The 21,938-nt window shown below is 35.4% G+C and overlaps 1 protein-coding gene across 1 annotated transcript; it reads right to left on the bottom strand.

The window, feature by feature from the left end:
• Positions 1-1,319: 1,319 nt before the first annotated feature.
• LOC112045850 (pyruvate dehydrogenase phosphatase regulatory subunit, mitochondrial) lies at positions 1,320-18,341 on the bottom strand. The gene is made up of 16 exons (XM_024082202.2): positions 17,983-18,341; positions 16,298-16,510; positions 15,688-15,851; positions 15,184-15,317; positions 14,517-14,619; positions 13,963-14,064; positions 13,159-13,331; positions 10,781-10,973; positions 9,198-9,347; positions 6,626-6,789; positions 5,978-6,126; positions 4,828-5,125; positions 4,013-4,192; positions 2,910-3,110; positions 2,331-2,437; positions 1,320-1,763 (listed from the first exon to the last, which is right to left on the bottom strand). Exons 1-16 carry the CDS (start codon positions 18,228-18,230, stop codon positions 1,631-1,633), a joined length of 2,712 nt encoding a protein of 903 aa, XP_023937970.2. The 5' UTR covers positions 18,231-18,341; the 3' UTR covers positions 1,320-1,630.
• Between the last annotated feature and the right edge of the window lie 3,597 nt (positions 18,342-21,938).

Raw genomic sequence — 21,938 nt, 5'->3', positions numbered from 1 at the left:
GATTTGTGCTTAGCAACACATTTCATACATTCATTTAGATATACACTAACTGATATCCGCGACTTCATGAAAGTCCGAGTCGCGCGACATGGTATGTGTCTTTTTGAACATTATTTTGTTCTGAACTCATTTAAAATGGCATTCATTAAAAGTAAATGATGTCAAGGGCTATTTTGTTTAAAGTTAAATATATATATACTTAAACAATACACATCACTATCTAGCCCCAAAGTAAGCTTACAGAGTAGCTTGTGTTATGGGTGCTAAGATAGTTGATATTATAATATTAATATTCAATTATATACTACATATAAATACTTATATAATGTATAAATACACACAGACACTGGAAAACACCCATGCTCATCACACAAATATTTTCCAGTTGTGGGAATTGAACCCACGGCCGTGGATGCAGAAAGCAGGGTCCCTACCCACTGCGCCACGCGGCCGTCACAGTTAAATACCTGTGATGAATATTGTTCTTAATGGGTAATAACAATAATTAATATAATGTTTATAAAAACACTTTATTAGTGCATTTTTTACAACAAATTTGAATTCTATAAAAAAGAAGGTAAAAATATGCTTTAGTTTTGCGGACTTTTTTTAAAAGTTGTAAAGAGTAACAAGGCATACATTATTTTTGCGTAATTTTAACCGATTACTCAGCGCAACCGCTCAAGGAATGAAAAGTGTCGCAATTATTTCTTCGATTTTGCCTGATGCCATAGATGCCTTCTCTTATTGGTCGTGGCATGATGTTATATAGCATTTAAGACACTCATAAATAACGTGGATTTATATTAGTAAAACAATTTTCAAAATCAGTTTAGTAGATTCAGAGGTGGTAATCTCTGGATCCCTACAACCTCACTACCTCTTTATAATATTAGTATCAAATAATGTGCAATATCTAATGATCCACATTATTATATATTGTAATACTTACAATAATCTTGTAATGACTTAAATAATAAATTTGTTAATGTACAAACAAGTACTAATATAATATTCTTGTTTTATTTACAACACCAGCCTACTTTTATGATCCAGTGCATAGTCCAAGAGGTCAGGCCAAAAAATTGGTATTCATATTATCAAGAAGTACGCGAAAAATATTAATTGGTATGATTTTATTTCGATGTATAGATTTAGCTATCAGTTAACAAAGATATTCTAGCACATTAGTATTTTGTTCTCAGAATCACAAAAAAATAATGAAATTTAAAAAAATTAGCACTGTTTTGTTTTCAGCGGATAACGGCGAAAGACTAGGTTGTAATTCTACGATGTTTGTATGAAATAAAATAGTAATAGATAAATCGAAACCTTTTATTATTTACACAACATGTTATATTTATTTCAAATATAATTAAACAAGAAACATTTTTAACAAACGTTGTGCATTGGAAATTCAATTAAATCTTGAAATACGTATAGATATTAATAGGAGCATCATAAGGCAAGCAATATCATAGCAAACTTAATAAAACTGCAAAGGATGTCATAATAAAATCAGGTAATTGAGTATCATCAAAGAAATACATTACATGTGGGCACATAATAATGAAAAAACATGAACAAATGACTTCTTGCAGGTGGATATTTCTCATCGTAAAGTCGTCGCCTAAGGTTGATAATGTCTGCCGAGGAATTGTTCAGGATCGTGTAGTTTTCGAGTCGCCTGGTATACATCACGTTCCTTATCAGGATATTTAGTCGGTAAATGTGGAGAATGGAGGTTCACTTTCGCAGCGTATCTGAAACAATAAAAATATTAAGGCTGGTTTCATCGTGTTTGTCATTTGACATAAAGTAAGCAAGTGACAAAACATATGGTTAGGCCGTTTTCCCACAGAGATTTTCAAATGCAATGCAACATTCAGAGTGTCAGGTACCCCAGTCAAAAAAGGAAATAAATAGGTCAACCTGGGAAAGAAAGCTAACAAACTGTAAACTCTGAAAAGTTTTCCGTCTACCTCGTAAATTATTCAAATAACAAATTATGTAGTATACAGTTGAACCAATTTTGATGGAACATATCGCTAGAAAACCAAATTTCAAATAAAAACTGAATCCAAATCGGATGTTTAAGAGCCGCGATACCACAGAACTTATAACACCCTTTTTACATCGGGGTTAAGACGGCGATATGGCGTCAATTTGATGTTATTACAAAACATACAAATTTTGCAAAAAAAAACAGAATTGTATGTACTTTTTACTACTTTTCCTAATATGCTAAAATTCTAAAAGAAAATAGATAACTCCCTATTTGTTACCTACGGAACCATAATAAAAATGGAAAATATAAAATGTATAACTACCGTATTCCAGCGACGTCAATTTCATAATGACCGCTAAGAACGTAGTCATTAGTAACTTGCTGAGGCACACCATTCTCATCCAAGTTTTGCACGAAGCCAAGGCAAACCTGTTAAATAAATTGTAATATAAATATTTAAAAAAAAATACAACCGACTTAAAAACACAAACGTACGCAGGAAACTAAAAAGCGAAAAATAATATTTCACAAGAGGACGACGCACGCACTCAGTCTAAACCACGTATCAAAAAAAAGGAACGTTTAATGTGGCATGTCACTTAAAATATATACACAGAGTGCGTCTTTAATGAGGCACCGCCCTAAGTAAAATTTTAATTTCACTATTTTTCTATTTTATCACAGAATGTCAGTCATTAAATAAATGATTAATCACTTTTTAACGTATATAAGTTTAAATATTAACTACTATTATATACTAACTTCTGTAAATTATTATTTTAAGTGCTGGAGTCGGAATTCGGATTATAATTTACATTTTCTGATAAATATAAACAGCGTTGACATTTGCGTGGTGTCCCCATTCTGATAATGATAATGATAGATAAACATAATAAGTGACCTGTTTCTTAAATGTAAATCCGTAGCTTGTGGTTGTGGTTTGGCCGCAGTAGTTTCCATCCCTGAATATGGGCTCTCCGCCCCACGACCACAAGTCCAGCTCGTGATCGTGGTCGGTGAGCAACAGCTGGACGTATTGTCTCCGAATACCTTCATCGCGTTGACGAAGCAGCGCGTCGCGACCTATGAACTTTATGTCTTTCTGTAACAAAAACATCCTTCGTTTAAGGCGATGCCTCATTAGTCTGCATCGTCGCAACGGATCAACGCATTGTACGCGACGCCGATATCCAGTCATACCTCGTTTTATGAAGGCGGAAACTTTGTCAGTCTATGCTTCTATCATAAGGTAAGTCAATTACGAAGTTGGGTCTGTGGTAGCTTTGGAAGGTAACAGGTTCCGAAGATGCAATCCCTCAATGGTCCAAGTATAAAGTGTATTTTTTTTATCATTCATCATTAACAACCCACATTCAGCTGACTGTTAAGCAGTATTAGAGTATTAGCCTAAGCCCTCTAAGAATGACAGTTAGGCTAATAGTCCACCAAGCTGGCCCAAAGGTTGGCAGACTTCAGACACATAGTGAGTTAAGAAAATTCTTAGCTATGGGTTACCCCACGATGTTTTTCCTTCACCGGACCGAATTCGAACCTACTCACTCCAAATCAAAGGCAGAGGCCATATCCACTGGGCTATCACGGCTTTTAAATAATTACTTCGGCATAATATTATGAGAAATCAGATATTCACTTGGTTTCGCTTAAACCCTTCGAAAACTGCATTAAAGATTAAAAGCTTTAAGGTCGTCTAGCGAAAGGTTCCCCAAAGCTGAGGGACTGCCGACAAGTTTTAGTAGTAAATTTAAAGAAACATAAACGGGGAGTGTGATATAGACCTATATAATTGTATTTTATAAAATGTTATTCAAAAGATAACAACTATATCGAATTGTATTAAGCTCATTACTCAAATTTATTGTCATTAATGTAAGCATCAGTTAATTAAAACTATTATTAGGTGCAAAATTACTAGCGATTAAAACACTCATTTTTAATTTGTTTGTAGATGAACTTTATAAAAAATAACGGAAACTTTTTCCTTACGTCAAACTTGACTCGCCAAGTACGTCCACATTCGAGGGGCGTCGTCATCGTATCAAGATCTTGGCCCCAGAAAGCGAAAAACTTCTCAACTCTTAACGAACGTGTAGCATAATGTCCCACATGGTTAATTCCGTATTTTTCCCCAACTGTCATCAAACGGTTGTAAACGTGAAGGGCGAACTGAAAAGAGTAAATTATAAATATTTCTGAAGATTCCTGATCTATTGCCATCATCATTATCAGCTGACGGATGTCTACTGTTGAACATATTCCTATAATTGAATATAAGTAAGGACATTGAAACAATACTTTAGTTTGACATTTGACACTTGAGCTTTGAGAGCTTTCGAATAAGAGGCCGCCATTTCAACACCTTGGGAATTCAAAGTTCTTCGATCTAGAACTAAAGCAAAACCATAACCATAAAATAGTAGAACTAATATTCATGTAATCGCCGCGTTACAACGACTTGCGGTACGGACGCCGGACGGTTTCAGTGTGCTCGTGGCGTTCGAGCCGTCCACATCTCTTGTTGTGTAATTCTTTATGGCATAATTGGGATAGGCGGGGAGAGTGACTTAGAGGGGAAAAGGGTAGTGTTAGATATCTGTCAAAGGCGCCTTTAACCCTACACACATCGTTCACAAGTGCGTGACTCCACTCAAGGTCGTTCTCTGCCGTTCTAGGGTCTTATTTTGGTTACAGTTTGATTTGTTAATTAAGTTGTCCTGACAAGTGTTGTGAATCATAACCTTTGTACGACATTAGTTTTTCTTATTTTTGTAATCACTTTTGAGTCCGCTAAAATTCCTTACCTCATTAGGGATGTATAACACATATCCCAATTCGCCTGTGTGGGTGAGATTCATGGCACGGATTCCATTGGCCAGGCCAACGTCCAACTCCATACAGGTGAAGAAGGGGAAGTTAGATGGAGACAGATCTGTATCAGTAAGTTCCGAAAGAAGGCTTCTGCTGAACGGGCCCAAGATACAAATTGCTGTGTACATTGACGTCACATCAGACAGAGTCACAGATCCGTTCCGCGGCAGGTGACGCTTTAGCCACACTTTGCACCGAGTCTGCTGAATTGTAGGCGCTATCATCATATAGCTGGAAAATTATAAACACTGATTAACTAAACGGCTTGCCCTGCAAGCTGAAGCAGCAGATCACCATAATGAACACAAAAGGGAATCTCAAAAACTATATTCTTTAGAACCACAATAACTAATCTGTACAAGGTACCCAGTCAGAGCAACCTGCCCCCCCCCCCCAAGCCAAGTAGCATGTCGATTCTCTTTCTACGATCGCTAACGCTTCGAAAACTAGAAAAATGAATGGGAATGAAAGATCTTGATCACGTGACCTGTTGATAGCAAATGTCATTCCAATACATCTTTCTAATTCTAGTTTTTGAAGCGTTAGCGATCGTAGAAAGAGAATCGACGTGTCACTTGCCTAGGGAGGCTGTATATTTATGCGCGTGTCGGCGCGAGGCTCTTCGAACTATGTGCCCTGGCCATTGCAACTTTGGCTTCGTGACTCGCTGCGCTATATCAGTGATTGATTCGATCACGCAGAGAAACTCCAAGCATAAGCTGGCTCCATCACCCGCCGATTGACTTTGAGCCATCTTATCATGATTATGTCAAATTCAGTCGTGAAGCTGTTTGGTTGTATCATAATATTATAATCAATTGACATTAATTTTTGTATTTTCTCTTTTTAATAGTCAAATTCTTTTTTTTTTTACGAAGAAAATATGCGAGAATATAAATAGAAGAGAACTGAAATCGTGGAGCCCTCTGGGTGGCTCAGGATGGTGATGTTTGGAAGTCCTTACAAAAGGCCTATATCCTGCAGTGTACGTCCATCAGTTTAATAGATAGGGGTTAATAGTTTACATAGATTACCACGCGGACGAAGCCGCGGGTGTCCGCTAGTATTTAAATAAGCACTTACTGGTTTTCTGATATTCTGGCAAGACTGCAGTCGTTTTCATAGCCACCCCGCTCATTTTGCATGCCGGTGTGAATGATACTGCCAATGGGTACGTCAACGTTGTTCGAGCATATGTATTGTAGGAGATCAACCACCTCGTTGCCTTGAGACTGTTGGAAGTACATGGTAAAGTGTGTATTTGTAACTAGCGGACTCGGTCAAGCTTCGCTTTGACTTATGTGCGCTTCTTCCCTACCCCTAGTTTTTTTAGGGGTAGGGTAGGCCCTATATTATAAAAAAAGTATTAGCCAAAAAAGCCAAACCAAATTGCTAAGTAGAAATCTCGAAAACGGGTGAACGTTTTCGAGATTTGTACTTAGCAACACATTTAGAGATTCATATTATATTATGAACTAGCGGACACGGTCAAGCTTCGCTTTGACTAATGTTCACTTCGTCCCTATAACTACTCTACACTACTCCACCCTACCCTACCCTACCCCAACTTTTCCCCTACCCTACCCCTACCTTACCCTACCCCTTCCCCTTGACTCTTAAACGTTCGTAATAGAAACGACTTGTTGTATAACGCAAAGCTAGGACCATCAAGACAGTTTAAAATAAATAATGTTTAACATGAATAAATCATAACTGACTTAATTAAATTACCTGAATATCAATTTTAGTAAACGAAGAATAGTCAGCAAGACCGACTGCTTCTCTGCATGCCCAATACTCCCTTTGCACTGTTTCAAACCAATGCGGTTTTCCGAATGTTTTCGTGTGAGCTATTTTGAACTGTCGGGGTGTTTCCGGTGAAACTGTATTTTTCTCTGCAAATATCATTCAGAAAACTGTATTGAAGATATATAACTTCACAATTGAAGTATACTCGAAATTTACTTAGATGACTTTTTTACACAACAATAATGGCCGACTATGAATCAAAGACAATCAGTAGGGTTGAGAAGTTAACGGCGGGCATCGGAACGATATCAAGTAGGTATCGTTATAACTGAAATACCTAAACTAAAACATCCGTTACTATACTACGTTATCTTAAAAGGGAACGTATAGTAACGTTTGTCGGTTGTGTGCATTTTAAGAAATGAAATATCACGTGTCACAAACGGTGAACGGTGCACGGTTTATGCCTATGGGTACGCGTGGTTAAGAAATGGGGTAATCTTTTTTTATTATTATTATAAATATACTTAAACAATACACATCACTATCTAGCCCCAAAGTAAGCATACAGAGTAGCTTGTGTTATGGGTGCTAAGATAGTTGATATTATAGTATTAATATACAATTATATACTACATATAAATACTTATATACACTCATGCTCATCACACAAATATTTTCCAGTTGTGGGAATCGAACCCACAGCCGTGGATGCAAAAAGCAGGGTCACTACCCACTGCGCCACGCGGCCGTCTCTTTCTTTAATCTTTTGGGGACGTACTAACGTCCAAGATTTGCTTATACTTCAAAAAAGTGTGCACGTATCCACGTACATACTGGGTGTAAGGGACATGATACCGAAAACTGCGTGAAGAGGTTAAATTTAGTTTCCACAACGATATTTTAAATAACAATTACGTGGGAAATGAGAAAATTCAGATTTTGAAAATTTTGAGCACGCAATGTACAGCTAACAATGCGATAACAACGCTCCGCAATCTACTGTGTACGTACGAGTAGGTACGTACGCATCGACAGCAAATCGGCTGGCTACACTTACCTATCTAATACCTATTTTTTATACTTTACAAGTTTTTAACTAGGTACAGGTAATTAACTTACTTCAGGTTGTTTCTCGTTTACGAGACGTTCTGTCGTCATAGTAGGTACAATATTCATGAGTACTGAATTGATTTGATCTAAGCATTTCAAGACTTCTCAGTCAACACACACAAACACACACAATACAAACGACACAATTGTATGAGTATTCGTTACAGAAAATCACTACTAACATAACATAGAACATACACAAAGGTTTTTGAATTTTGGTTTGTTTGTCAACAGACCGCCGAACACGAACTAAAGAAAAAATAGCGTAGCGTCTAGCGAAAGGACCTAAAGTTTCAATATTTTGAAAATACCTATTAACCACGCCGCGCGGCTTAGGTTAGAGAGAGATAGCAATTATTTTCCTCGGCACCGGCGGCGGTCGGCAATACAACGTCGCGCAGTTTGTTTGTGACTTTGTATAGATAGATACCTATTAGTCGTGACCTGCCTATTTGACCTCTTGGAAAACAGCTGATCGCGCGCATTTTGCAAATTAAATTTACATTGCTAGTTTTTGTTAAAATCTTGATTTGACGATTTTTATTAAAAATCGTATTGAGATAATGTTATCCATACCAGTGTTTGAATAATGCTACTATTCGTAAGATATCTTTTACGCTATAGAATAACGTGAGCATATGTATTGTATAACATTTTTATTAAAAAACTATTTTTTAAAATAAAATGATTATAAAATATTTCATTTTCCCATCTTTAAACTAACAACATATCAATTATTAAAGAATCATTCATTATCATTTATCGATAAGTTAACGCTCGATGTTATTTACCCATCCTTGCTTTTCATAGACAATCTAGCGTTACGAAATGTCAAATTGCCGTAATCGTAGATAAGCTGTGCAAATTAATCTTGTTGTGATTTTGTTTTTCAGAAAATAAATGTGAATAAATCGTAAATTCGGTGTAGTTTTTGGTGTAATTCGTACTGTACGCGTATAATAAAGGATTTAGACACTTTGTTCTTTAGAAATTACGTATAACGTAAGTGAAATATGTGATTTTAGTGACAAGACGGGTTTGTTTTGGTGATAAGACTTCTAAGAAAATTTTTGGTATATGTATTATAATTCGAGAGTAGAGAAAAATGGATATAGATATTTATATTAAAATTTTTCTCATCTAATATCTAATAGGTACAGTTTATAGGGGTATTATAGGGGTATTGTTGACAAGACTATGACTTTCGCTATGCGTTAAGGGTTAGACCAATTTCGATAATTCTTTTTTTATGAATGAAAGAAAAAATTAAGAAAGTTGTGCAGAAAACTAGAAAATTTAACGACTATTTTAAGGGTATGTATTACTCTGTTATACTTGCAGGAATGTGATCTACGCATATGAAACCACGCGGGACACAGCTAGTAATTGTATATTTATTCTGAGACTCTAAGTCTTGAGAAATAATCATTACAACACTTACCCACAGACTCAAACCAAGTAGGCCGCTCATAACCCATCACTTGTCCAAATACAGCACCTCGGTCTCGTAAAGTTGGGTAGATCGGTGATAATCGGAGGTTGCGGCCTGTTTCAAACTCGTAGAAGGGATATGGTAGGCCATAGTGAACACCTGCCAGGATAAAAAATATAATATGATTATGTCAAGATAGATCATGATGCAAGTTGCCATAGACTTGTAATGAAAGGATTTATGTACTACTACAACTAAAAGATGTGTAATAAATTATTGCAAGATGTATTTTTTCAGTCTGACGTCACAATACACAAATAACACCTTGACATGTAGGTACATAACTACATATTATGTGTGATATGATATATACAATTGAGAAATCTAAATGAGAATGTAAAAGTGACAGTGAGTCAGGCTGAAACGTATACTGATGTTTGGATCAGAAGTTTGTTTATTTAAACGCGCTACATATCTATATCTACAACTTTATCTCTGGGCCAACTTTTCGATGAATACAAAGAAGATATTTTTTACGGAAATAACGTGTCGCGAAGCTAAAGTGGCAATAGGCGGGGCACATAGTTTGAAGAGCCGTTGGACATCGGGGTCTCAAGGTGCAAGGAAACCCCTCACCAGGTGGCATAACGACATCAAACCAGTCAGGGATTCGCTGGATGCAGGCGACTCAGGATTATGATGTTTGGAAGTCCCTACAAAAGGCCTTTGTCCTGCAGTGGATGTCCATCGGCCGATATATGATGATGATGATGAGTTGACGGAACGAACAAATAATGTATAATGCCCGCCTAATGTGTAAAGTATAGATTTATCGCATAAAACAAAGCAACATTTTGTAGTGCGACATGCGATCGTGTAAAATGCGCAGTTCTGCTCCCGGCAATATGACGGATAGATTTTAAGCTTAAAGAGCCCGTAATTATAGGCCACCATACTATTCAGACTGGAACACAGCAATGCTGCTTTGTTGTAAATACGTAAATCATCGACCAAGCTGCGGTTCAAAGAGCTCAGCTCATTATACTGCAAATTATGACCTTTTCGCTAAGATTTTATGAGCAAAAATATTTTTCCTATACAATACAATACAAATGACGGGTAAACGCCTGTCACTAAGACGTGTGCAGCAAGCAAATCTATATTCATCTTTTACTAATAAAAGGTATGGCGTACCAGATGAAAGAGAGAAATCTTTCATCTGATAGGTTCCTGATATTTTTTTTATCATAGTCATAGATATGATATTTTTTATCATGGAAATGATTGTTACGCATAGATATTATATTTTTTCTACAGAATTAAGAATGGTGCAGAATGAGTCTTTACCATCGTGGTGAAGCCGGTTCAACCCATAAAAAAAAATAAACGTCACGCTTCCTTGCATCCGCAAAAACTTTTTGTTTATAATTTGTATTCCTAGATTTTACACTAACAACAATTACGTAATTTGATATTACACTAATAAATAATAATCAATAATTACCTATGTTTTGAATGCAACGATGTTAGTGGACGCGTCTATTAATCAAATTGTCATTGCCTGTTAGTTGTAAATATTTACAAATTCCTACCGGGTACTTCCTTCATCCGGTCCCTTAGGAATCGTTTGTTGTTGTGCAAGCCCAGAAAGCGGTTAATATCGAGTTCATACATGTCGTACTTTGAGTAACCATCGACAATCTCGTCGACGGTGGCCTCCGCCACTCCGCCGGCCGCTGATATCCCGACTGTCTTCATACCGCACGCGACGTGGTAGTTGAACATCTAGTTTGGAACAATCACATTTATATTTCTACTTGATTCCTAAAAATATCATGTTAATAATACGATTCACAATCATGGCGTGCACATGATAGATGTAAAAATGCACTGCGTACCCTAAGGACTCATTACAAACCTGGACTGAGGAAGGAATTTGCTATTTTGTACGATTTGTACGTATAGTGCATACGTTATCAACCCATATACGGCTCACTGCTGAGCTCGAGTCTCCTCTCAGAATGAGAGGGGTTAGGCCAATAGTCCACCACGCTGGCCCAATGCGGATTGGCAGACTTCACACACACAGAGAATTAAGAAATTCTCTGGTATGCAGGTTTCCTCACGATGTTTTCCTTCACCGTTTGAGACACGTGATATTTAATTTCTTAAAATGCACACAACTGCAAAGTTGGATTCGAACCCACACCCTCCGGAATCGGAGGCAGAGGTCATATCCACTGGGCTATCACGACTCAGTATAGTATAGTGCATACTCTACTTAAAATCCTTGTGCACGGCACTGATACCCAGTATTAATGGTCCACTGCCTTCTCACATATCGAAAAGGGGATTTCGAATTAAGATACATCACTCTACCCTTCAAGTTAACTTGGGATGCTGGCTGGGTTCTTACTTTCCCGTAGTGAGAAGTTATGCAACAATTGTTATGCAAAATGTTTGACTTTGTGACAATCATTATTTATCATACGTCAATAAAACATTACCGGAATTAACGAGTCGAAGTCCTTCCACATGTTTGCCTACCTAATTCGAAATTTTAGGTACCCACTTTTTTAAAACTGAACTTTAAGTACTGTATTGGACTATGAAATGTGATATTAATTAGTTTCATATTAAATTTTAGTCACTATTGTTTTAAATATAAATTTTAATAGTAGACAGAAAACGACTCAAATAGAATATACATTTCTCATTCAATTCCTTCAACTACCAACACATTTAATATTAGCGTTTGCTCTTGCGTTTTGAATTAAATACAAATGCAAAAGCGTGTCTTTGTCTACTTGCGACCATAAGCCCAATGAAGCGTTTAATAAAATGTGCTATTTGCTTATGTGCGTACTACTAACAAAGTGCATTAGTGTAAATAATTCTTAACCTCAAGTAATATTTGCATTTATAAAATGGTACTTTTCGTTTTCCATGTAACTCCTCGCCCAAGTCTTGATCGACGAATAATGTTTCCACAAAACGTTCGATGTAACGAATTTAGCTTATGCTGTACCCAGCACGATAGATTGCTACTTCCGCTATATCCAACGTTCCGAAGGAACATTTTTATTGTTCTTCTAGTTTCTTATTTCTTCTTCGTCACTTCTTCCAAAAATCTTCCACACTGCTGTTTATATGACTGAAGTTCTTTTAGTTAACTACTCCACACCGCGCCTAAAGAAACGGAAAAAAGAAAACTTCTTTGGGCGCGGTATGGAGTGGTCAACTGTAAAGAAATTGTCAGTACGGAAAAGCATGACAGCAGAAATGTATATCCTGAAAACTTACACGTTGAGCCGAATTGGACACGATGGTTGTAGTCGGCCTGGCGACACATTACGACTGTTAGCGACAGACGGTATGAGTAACCATAGCGACACATTGATGCTATTACAATAGGGTAGTTGACTTATATAAATAATATAAACAATATTAATAGGATTCATAGAAATATATCGATATTAATGAATAAAATTTGAGGATTTCTTATAAAACTTAATTTAAAAGTCATATATTTTTTCAAATTTTCCAGACGTCAACTATTTTTAAAACGCTGTCCATTTTGTGACGTCACAATGTTACTTGATGTAATAAACGTCAAACTAATTATTACTATAATATTTTTGTCAAACACTCCGTTTGGTGAGAATTTGTTAACGTGACGTCATGAAACAATTGGAATATAGACCGTATTTTCAAATAAATATTTAGAAATGATTTTTTTTATGTTTGCACGTCTTAAAAAAATATGATATTTTTTTTTTCAATCTAGTAGAACGACAATGACCAATTTAAGACCATTTAAAAAAAGTGTCAACTAGCCTATTATTGCGTATAAATTTTTTCTGAAAATTCTACCTACGCAGACAGCGGTCATTTTGGTTCAACTTACTTGTCGAGCTCTATACCTTTAAATGCAATACAAAATTTAATAATTGTAATTTTAGGGACTCACCTCAGGAGCTTCTCCAACAATCCATTTGCAGTCAGGTGAAAATGCTTCAAGGCCATTGCACAATTTGTTTAGTATAGCTTGGTTGAGACTTGGTACACGCTTAAGTAATTCTTGTAACAAAACGTGAAAGTGGTCCCAATCTTCTGGTATACAACGCTGTGCTGCATTCATAACTACGAGATAAATATAATAATAAAGATACCTATGAGCTACTTGGTTTACTAAATTTAAAAGGGGGCTTGACTATATCTTATTCAAGTAATCTATAATATATAATAACATAGTTATATACCCATATCATTTCCCATGCATTTCAAATAGCCTGTCCGCAATATTGGACTATTTTTTCGTATTCCTGATCGCAAAACCTTTTATTAGATATCCATATCATGGATTTCAAACAGCCAGTCCGCAATATTCGGGAGGCCGCTATATGAGCGTGTGCAAAATTTCATCCTAATCGAAGTCCCGGAAGTGGGTCAAAGCTTCCAAGATTTTCTTACATACTCTTACATAACTAATTACAAGTGAAGCTAATATAAGTCTGTTAACAACAAGTCCCTATTACCCTGTATGGTGGAAGTATCATAGGCAGGTGTATGGTAGGGGTAGAAGTAGGGTATACATATAGTAGAGGTGGAGCGGTAGGGTAGAAGTATCGTAGAGGTAGGGTAGTGGTGTGATAGGGGTAGATAGTGGTAAATCTAAATTTTGATCCTTCTACAATCAACCCCTATGTTTTAATAACGATAAGGCCAACTCTGCAAACGACGTTTGCAGAGTCAACTAGTATTGTATACTTACTTTCATCTTCATTGACTGGCTTTGCAATTGGTTCAAAACCACCAGCCAAAATACAACCGTCCCTTTCACGTAGGTAAATGTAACCATCTGGATCCCTTATAACTGAAACATTTATATAATATATAATATATATACATTAATAATATAAAGCAGTAAAGCTTGTGAGTTTGTGTGGTGGTAAGGGGTAATAGCTACTAAACCAATTTTGAAAATTCTTTTAGCAATAGAATTTGAGTGTCATAGAATATATTTTATCTTTGTGTTCCCAAAGGAACGGGAAACACGCGGGTGAAACCGCAAACTTCTGCTAGTGCACTGCATATTGAAGTGTATCTGTGAAAAAAGACAACAATTTAGACACAGTATTAGTTTTATTAACCCGCACTACAGACATTCAGTTTTAACTGAACAGTCGAACTGTCCAGTTAAATTGTATGTGTGTAGTGTCCGTCAGTTTTCTTAATGATTTTGATTGAAATTTCGATTACATAAAACTGAACAGTTAAAATTGACCATCTGTAGTTCGAATAATATAAATTTAAATAATGGTTTACCTGGAGTCATTGGATCTAAGTTATCAATTCGTTTAGTGTGCAGATAGTAATGTTCACAAGGTAGTAATGGAACCTTAACTTGCGGTTTAGAAAGCCGGCCAACCTACGAGAAGAAATAATTTAATTTTTTTTATTTGTTTAAAAATCACTCTTAATTAATCAAGCAGTGGTTCTGTCTTATCCCTGATCCTCCAGTGATGCTTTTACACATTAAAAATCCTTTTCATATTGCAAATCACGTCTACTGTGTAACAAGTATAACATATATATTTGGTAACAAATTAATATAATCTGGTATTCTACACAATACATCATCAACCCATATTTGGCTCACTGCTGAGCTCGAGTCTCCTCTCAGAATGAGAGGGGTTAAGCCAATAGTCCACCACGCTGGCCCAATGCGGATTGGCAGACTTCACACACGCAGAGAATTAAGGTAATTCTCTGGTATGCAGGTTTCCTCACGATGTTTTCCTTCACCGATTGAGACACGTGATATTTAATTTCTTAAAATGCACACAACTGAAAAGTTGGAGGTGCATGCCCCGGACTGGATTCGAACCCACACCCTCCGGAATCGGAGGCAGAGGTCATATCCACTAGGCTATCACGGCTATCACGGCTATTCTACACAATGCCTAGACAATATATAGAATACTGTACTCACCTGTCTAGCCCAGAATCCTGCACAATTCACAAAATACTGACACTCGATGGTGCCACTGGTGGTGTCCACACCAGACACTTTGCCATCCTTTGAGTGTACTGCAGTTATAGCACAATCTTCCATCACACCCACTCCTAAAATAAATAATAATATTATTCGCCCACCTGGTAAACTTCACACAACTTAATACTTTACAGATTATACTATAATAATTTACCATTTAGAAAATGTTATTCAAAATATATTAACTTTACCTAATTATTCTAAGCTTATTAATCAAAATTTTTTTCATTAATTTAAAAACAAGTTAATTATAATTATTATTAGATGTGAAATGACTAGCGATTTACACCCTCATTTTTAATTTGTTTGTTGGTAAACAGTAGGTACACATAGAGTAGGGCTGTAGTTCTAGAAATTTTACAATCATTGAAATAATTTTGCATATTATTGATAAAGCAGGGTGGGGTTCACTGACTCAGTAATCATAAATTATTGACTTACCATTTTCCACTGCTTCTCTCATTAAAGATAAACAAAACTGATGTGTATCTCCTACACCATCACCAGGTATCCATAACCCACCAAGAATATCATCAACATTGAGCAATGGACAAATTTCTTGGCACTTTTGGGCACTTATAAGTTCACACTCAATGCCCCAGGAACTGTCTAAAATAAAAATAAAAATTAGTAATGTTTAGGTCATAAAACACTGTCTCTTTGTCTTCAAAATACATTTTTTTTGTATGCCAATCAGCGATCAGTCCTAAGATTATAAACAAAAGTGTGGCGAGTGTCCTTATCAGCTTTAAATGACATAATAAAAGTCAACGAAGCAGCATCATTGCAGTTTAGTTTTCTTCAAAGAAAATGTCTTTAGTAATGTTTTTAGGAGTTTAAAGCTTTATATAGTAATATCTCCAAAAATATGTTGAGCGGTTGGTCTCTCTCGTTATCTAAAGTAATATTATAAAGAGAAATAATTTGATTGTTCGTTTGTTACCATTGAATAGTAAACTCCTAGTTAAGTAATGAAAGCTTATATACATATATTATACTGTGAACAGTTTATTTTAACTACAGTTTAGGTGAAAAAGAGCTTAAAACATACACTGATTGACTCTTCATCCTTCTGTAAACTGTCATTCTATCTCTTGTTCTAGCTAACAGAAGTGATCCACATTGTTTCCATCCTGTGGGCTTTCCTCGAGACTCCAGGTCCTTTAGAAGTCTAATAGATGATTGAGCAATCTGAACTTGTGCGAGAGATGGTTTGAATGCACCCACTAACCCTGAGGAACACCAGCGACTGCCTGCTCCAATCCTAAAATATAAACAAGCATAATTAATAAAAATTAACAAAATTGTGATTTCTAAACATGCCAGCCCTGTCTGAAGTCATCTCTCGAAAGATGTAAGATATTTCACAATCTAAATACATAAAAGCAAAAGGTCATCGCATAATTCCAAAAATTTGGATGAAGCTGCCACCGGCATATGTAATAAAGAAACACATTGATTGTCCATGCATTATACTCGTATATTAGCTGTGACATCTCTGCACTATCACTACATGCATTTGCCAATATTGCTTAATGATGGTAAAAAGTTACAAGTGTCCTATCATAATTTATTACTCTATAATTTTTTATGGACATAGAAAGGTGAACAACTAGATACTACAGTTTGTGTCATGTAGGATGGTGCAGGTGACAATTCATTTCACTCTTGAAAGTTTGCCAGGATTCACAATAATAGTACTTATTTTTGACTGCCCTTAGTTATGAGCTGGTTCTTGCAAATCTGCACCACAGTCTTTCTTGAGGAGTACTCTTTTCCAACAAACAAATTAGAAATGAAGGTAGAAAACGCATGTCATTTCATAACTTATTTATTTTAAATTATGTATGGTTTCTTTATAAAATTTTATATAAAATATATAAACCATATGTTTTTTTTTAAAGAACATTTTCCATATTATATTATTTTTAATATGACCAATATTCCTATTCCCCTCCAGTTAGTCAGGAAAGACTATGTTAGGAGTGGGTACAACATTAGACCAACGGGGTGGGGTTTGAATCACCACCCCTCGGTGATGAATTTAACCGCTCTTACCATTGAGCTATTGAGGCTATGAATATCTAATTGTACTAGGCTTATTATTCAAATTTATTTTCATTAATTTAAGAACAAGTTAATTATAATTATTATTAGATGTGAAATGACATCACTATGTATACCCTCATTTTTAATTTGTTTGTTGGTAAACAGTACTCATTAAGAAAGTATAGTTGAGCATACTTCAACATTGTATCACATGAGCTTCAACTGTGTTTCATAATAAACTCATATTTAAACATTTGTTTACCATTTAAATTATAAATACTCATAGTATATACATTTTCTATTATTATATTTGATATTTTTTATCAAATAAGTCACATTACTTTAATTGTAAATAATTATTGTTTTTACATTTTAGAACATAGTTAAACAATTAAGTGTTAAAATATGCACCACTAAACTACAGTTTAATTCTTTAAACAATATACAATCACTGTGCTGCAAAAATTGTTGTTTAATGCATAAAATACATTTAAAACAAGATACTTTATATGAGCCTGCCCTGCCCTGCACTTGGGATGGCAGGAAGTGCATCTATTGATTGCCTCTTCAAAAATCAATACAGGGTAACCATGACCACGACACACGTCAAATTGTATAGCTATACATGTATTATATTACATAATGTAGAAGAAGAGTTTCGTGAATGTTCACAGCATTTATACTCACTTTTCTTGTTCTATGACTACAGTTTGATCTCCCCAGCCTCGTCTGGCCAGGTGGTAGGCTACAGCAGCTCCCATCACGCCACCACCGCATATCACTACCTTGGCTTTAGGAGGCAAAGATGATAAACAACCGCCGAGTTTCTCCTCTAGACCAAGATTATCAATACTTGAAAGTGTTCGACAGCCTAAAGCTATACACCTAATTGTGCTGTATCGTTGGACGCCATTTCTAACTCTGCTCGCAAACATAGTGGGCTACTGCGCACATACGCAATTGCACTCCAAAGCAATATCAATAAATTGAAAATCTAAAAATATTTAATGCAACAGCGAATGACATTAAATTTGGTATTTGACAGAGCAGTTTGACAGTCGCTTGGCATTTGACAATGACATACCATCATAGATGCAAAATTCCATTCATATTTTTTTTATAAACTGGCTTTACGGCTCTAAGTTCTAGCACTCGTAGTCCAAGTCCATACGAAACATTATTGCGTGCTTGAGAAAGAGAACTCCCCTACCCTACCTCTACCCTACCCGTTACTTACCCTACCCCTACCCGTACCGCTGCCCTAACGTCACTCAATTGTTTTACCTTCACGAAACCTTTTCACTAACATTTGAACTTTAAGGTAGGTACTTATGTATTATTACGAATCGTTTGTATGGGATTACTTATAGAAAACTGTTGTTTTTAGACTTCTTTTCTAATATTTGTCTATTTTACTTATAAATATTCTGAAGAAAATAATTAGCGAAATCGGTTTGTCCTCGAGATTTGCGCTTATTAACACATTCAGCGATTCGTTTATATAGAAGATTGTAAGAGGTAAAGGGGAATGTCCATTCCCGGCCCAGACCTTTCGTCCCCGCCCCCCACTTTACATAAAACTAAAAAATACTTGATAATTTTTGTTTAATAATGAATAAATTACTTTATCCATAGCGGTTTGCTATAACTTTCCCCAAAAAATAAGTTTCACAACGATATTTGACAATATTATAGTTGTTGTATGACATTTTTGAAGACACGAACATGAACAGTGTTGCCAGCTAAGTGATTTATTTGGTTTAATCAATATTTAAACCGAATAATAATAATCGATCTTTTTCTACAACAAAATCATCTGGAAAAGCAAAAGTTGTAATAGATTGTAATGTTTTTGATTATAATATCTGCCTCACTCTTTAAAAACCATTGCATAGTCGACATTATAAAACGTTTCTTGATATCAAAGTACCTATTATATTTTTCGCAATAACCAACCACTAAGAACTCAACTGATTTTTTTAGTTTAATCGATATTTAAATGGATAATAATAATAATCGAGCATAACATTAAGAACATAGGATCACTGCGTAGAAACATTACCAACTACGCCATTTAAATACTATCTATACTAATATTATACAGCTGGAGAGTTTGTTTGTTTGTTTTTTAATCTCAGGCACTACTGGTCCGATTTGAAAAATTCTTTCAGTGTTAGATAACCCATTTATCGAGGAAAGCTATAAGCTATATATTATCTCCGCATTCCTACGGGAACGGGAACCACGCGGGTAAACCGCGCGGCGTCAGCTAGTATAATATGAGTAGTAGCGCAAGCCCGTAACTTCGGCGCGTGCAATGCGGTTTTTTTATACAATTTTTCCATACTCTATATAAGCTAGCTACACGATCGGCCAACGCGCAAGCTACAGCTATACTAAGCTGATATACATAAGTGGTCAAAGTGGTCTTAATAGTCGATATTCAATCCCTTTCTTCCGATAACTTTTTCCTTTCATCCGATCTAACTAAATCAAATTCTATATATTTCTATGTATGTATAAATAGTATACATATTGTAGATAATATATTATGTTTACATAATACATTGACATAAAATTGCAGGCGTCCGCAATTTTGTCCGGGTGAAAACGCAATATCATGACAAACTACTTGTATAAACCTTCTTCTTGAATCACTTTATTTATTATTGAAAACCAATAAAAACCATTGCGTCGTGTAAAAGATGGTGAAAACAATGACGTGTTATTCTAGTAATAAAATTATTCAATAAGAAATCGATACGAAGTTATTCGATTTTTCGTGTTTCGTATGGCAACATCGATTTGACTTTTGGGCAGATAATCTGTTGATGTCAATAATTGTCAATGTCATTCTCATTTTAATAATTAGATAATGTCATTGAATTAATTTACTGATTTTGTCTGTTTTCTGTTTACCTTCAGTATTTTTTGAACCGAATTATAATTTTTCAAACCACAGCTATAATATAAATAAAACTTGCACGAAGTTAAATTCGAAATTCGAATAATGTTGACCCTGAACCGGAAAAATTACAAGTTTATTTCAGCTCTCGGATGTAAATACAAGAGGACATTTACGCTGCATTAATCAATGTTAATATCAATATTAAAATTATTATAGTTGGCATCAATTGTTAATAAAATGTCACGAAAATACGAATACATTATGTTTGAAACATGCTCGTAAACAAGTACACAGCAGGTGAAGGCAGCATAAATAATGTTTGATCCATTTTTAATGTGAAAAACGATTATTATTCTTAAGAAATAATATGTATAACTTTAATAATTTTTGTCATGTTATTGTGTCAAGTCACAACAGAGTGTAGTTTCCCATATAAGTGTTGAAGTGTCGCTCAGTGTATTTTTATGACTAACCAATATTGCTGTATTAAAAAGTACATTTACTGTGTAATTACTGGCGTAGAAGGCATAACATCTAGTCAGATGTAGGACAGCACATAGGTTTTCTTGCATTGTTGATGGTTTGTTCAAGCAATATTTAGTGCATAGAAGTATTATAGTATATTTATCCTACTTTCCTGATTAATATTAAATGTGAACTGTGAGTTTGTATGTCAGTTTGCTACATTTTCACACCCTAAACCAATTTTAAAACAGTAATAAATTGTGCATACTAGAGAATTGTCTTAATTCTCTGCGTGTGTGAAGTCTGCCAATCCGCATTGGGCCAGTGTGGTGGACTATTGGCCTAACCCCTATCATTCTGAGAGGAGACTCGAGCTCAGTAGTGAGCCGAATATGGGTTGATGATGACGACGAATAAATTGTGGAATAACATAACATTATTAAATCCATTAAGTAAACCAATTTTAAAACTCTGATTAAATTATTTGCTGGATTTTCACATTTTATTACTATTTCAGTTATCCAGAGTCATCCCAAGTTTGTCAAAATTGCTGGAAAACGACTGATAAAGCAGCATCTTGCTCAACTGAAGAACGGAAAATAATTATGTAATAGCGACAAACACTCCAAATCAATGTTGTTTTCCTCGCTGTAATACATTTGTAAATTCATTTATTTACAGTGCTTGTAAACTAAGCCTTGGTTTTGCAAACAAGCACTTTTGAAATAATAAGGTTGACTATTTGTCCAACTCCAGACAGACAGACAGACCTCATCACCAGATAGGAAGACAAGTTCTGCTGAGGAGAGTCAGCAAGAAACTCAACAGTCACTCTTTTTTAGAAAAGTAATACAATATTATAATTTACAATTGTTAACATCATTACAATAATTTCTTCTAGTAGAAGCTGATCCAATGGCCTCCAAGTAGTGGTGTGCACTTCATACATGCATTAAAGTACTGCATATCCTAAGAGTTGTCTTCATTAGTAAATACAGATTTTTCCACTTTGCTTAATTTTATTACTAGTGCATACCCTGATCGACAACCATATGCACGCCACTGCCTGGTTGGTTGGTTGTTTCATTTATTGATTTATTTGTTAAGCTTGTTGGTTACATAAAACAATAAATCTATTCATGTACAGCTTTAATGTTACTTCATCTCCGGTGTACTTTTTGAGCAGTGAGAGTGATAAAATAAAATATTTTTTTTTTATGTCTAGCAAACTTTTATTAAAAAAATTATTTAACCAAATCCTTATTTATAC

Source organism: Bicyclus anynana, chromosome Z (genome assembly GCF_947172395.1).
Source record: "Bicyclus anynana chromosome Z, ilBicAnyn1.1, whole genome shotgun sequence".
NCBI classification, from domain to species: Eukaryota; Metazoa; Arthropoda; class Insecta; order Lepidoptera; family Nymphalidae; genus Bicyclus; species Bicyclus anynana.
The sequence above is the reverse complement of the archived record's forward strand: the minus strand, read 5'-3'. Positions and strand labels throughout refer to the sequence as shown.